This window comes from Notothenia coriiceps, unplaced genomic scaffold (genome assembly GCF_000735185.1).
Source record: "Notothenia coriiceps isolate Sejong01 unplaced genomic scaffold, NC01 NC01_scaffold00011531, whole genome shotgun sequence".
NCBI classification, from domain to species: Eukaryota; Metazoa; Chordata; class Actinopteri; order Perciformes; family Nototheniidae; genus Notothenia; species Notothenia coriiceps.
In genome coordinates, this window is record NW_011344232.1 from 1 (window position 1) to 1985 (window position 1985).

The following is a 1985-nucleotide window of genomic DNA, read 5'->3' on the forward strand; positions in this document are numbered from 1 at the left end:
AGGCTGCAAACATTTTGCAATATTAGTATTCTATTTTGACAAGTTAACACAAAGTGAAACACTAAGTTTAACGACATAATAAAGTATTTTCTATCTGGGTTTCCTTATACCTCCATTCTTTTGATGCCTCCGACTCCACGTCCTCCGTAGTACGAGGCGTCCACTGTGGGCCACCTCTTCTTGGGGAAACCATCCTCGTCATCCTTTAAAAAAAGAAATCAAAGAAGCAAAACCATTAGACTTTGCGAGACAAACAAGGCAATAATTACTGTTATGAAATTAAAAAGGGTGCAGAAAGGGGAGAACAATTATTAAGCACTTACGGAGCTGTCCTCTATTACTGGAGGAGGCGGCTCGTGAATTACCTGCAAACATGAAAAATAAACATATGATGGTGCAACCTGACATAAACACAAATGTTTATGTTGTTCATCCACAAGATCCAAGATGGCTGCCGTACCACGGTGCAGCAGAGAGGCCAGAACCACCAGAGCAGGAGGACGATGAGCAGGAGCAAAAGGATGAGCAACGCTATGGCAACAAAGGTCCCATCAGACTATAGAGCAGGAAAAAGAGACAGGACATCACCAGGGTAAGGTCATTTGACTGTACTGCATCAAACCAGTACACAACTTTCTAACCAACATGTTGCTTTTAAAATACTGAAATACATCATGTGTTGTACTTGTGTTTAAATGAAACTACTTTAACAAGTTTGCAACTGAGACTAGAAGAAAGAGTCATTTATGAAAGTGGTGGTAAAATAAATCAAGGTACTTATACTTTACTGTACTTCAAGTATATTTTGCAGCTTTATACTTTTACTCCACTGCATCTTACAAGAAACTATTGTACTTTGAACCTACTACTTTAACAGAAGTTTGACAGCTTTTGTATCTTTACACTTTTTACCCATTCTCTCCAGATGTGTTTATTTGAATGTGTCTGATAAACTAATGGATAAAATATTCCTCTGTGGCTTAAAACAATTATTCTTCAGATAAATAAACTATTTTACTATTTGGAGTATTATTATTTGGACCCAAAGCTCACAAGGATTGTGTAAGCCAAACATTAGTTTCCCAGGGTTTGCAGAGCACCCATGAGGCCATAACTCTGGGATTAGCTTTGATTGAGACTTGATATTTTCTAAACATTTCTCTCATTGATATACTCTCAATTGTCATTCTAGACAACTGTAACTATTTATTTGCTGGACTACCACAACTTAATAAATTCCCTCCAAATGTAACATGGGCTACGGTTCTTGCAAAAACTATAACTATAATAAAATGGAAAATAAAACGGAGTAAGAGCCTCAAGTTAATAAAGATGCTTACATGTGTGACAGGAAAGAAACAACTAGAACCCTTACTCTATGCCTAACCCACGTTTTGTCATGCAATGTTTCAATATGAATAGTACGAGTCAGAACAAAGTGTAGACTGGAGTTGGAATATATCTATAAGCTTTGTGTGAGTTCAGCTTTGCTTTGAATCGCACTTACACATGTGACTGCAGTAATTGTGACAGAGCTTGATACGAAGCTCAGGCCATTATTCATGCTGACGTGGAGAGTGGCACATCTGTACAAATGGAAGTGGGAAAAAAAGAGCATCAATGATAATGTATTCAATGCGACCCAGTCATCCCCATCTGTAAACGCTTACAGTAATAACTTACGTTCCCTCTTTTTCCAGTACAGGAGCCGGGCACAAAAGGTAGGTATCTTTCACCACCAACGGTCTTTTCACTGTGGAATAAATAATGTTATCATGCTGTAATGAACTGTACATACAAGGGTCAATGACAGATGATAACTGGTGAAAGAGAAATTAGTGAAAGCTGCAAAGGAGAACTTTTGCTTGATTTTTCTCTAGCAGTCATGAAACTTCACTAAATTCTAGCCTCCAACTTTTTTTTTGTTATTCAATTCCTGGACTTCCTCCCCTTATGGAAAAAGTAGCAAATTAGGGCGGTTTGCG

General features: G+C 37.9%; 1 protein-coding gene across 1 annotated transcript; it reads right to left on the bottom strand.

The window, feature by feature from the left end:
• Positions 1 to 110: 110 nt before the first annotated feature.
• Positions 111 to 1747, bottom strand: LOC104946752 (anthrax toxin receptor 1-like; the record flags this gene model as incomplete). The annotated part of the gene is made up of 5 exons (XM_010772635.1): positions 1684 to 1747; positions 1508 to 1586; positions 461 to 556; positions 324 to 365; positions 111 to 203 (listed from the first exon to the last, which is right to left on the bottom strand). Coding segments are annotated over exons 2-5 (288 nt in total), but the record flags the coding sequence as incomplete, so codon positions are not given.
• Positions 1748 to 1985: the final 238 nt, after the last annotated feature.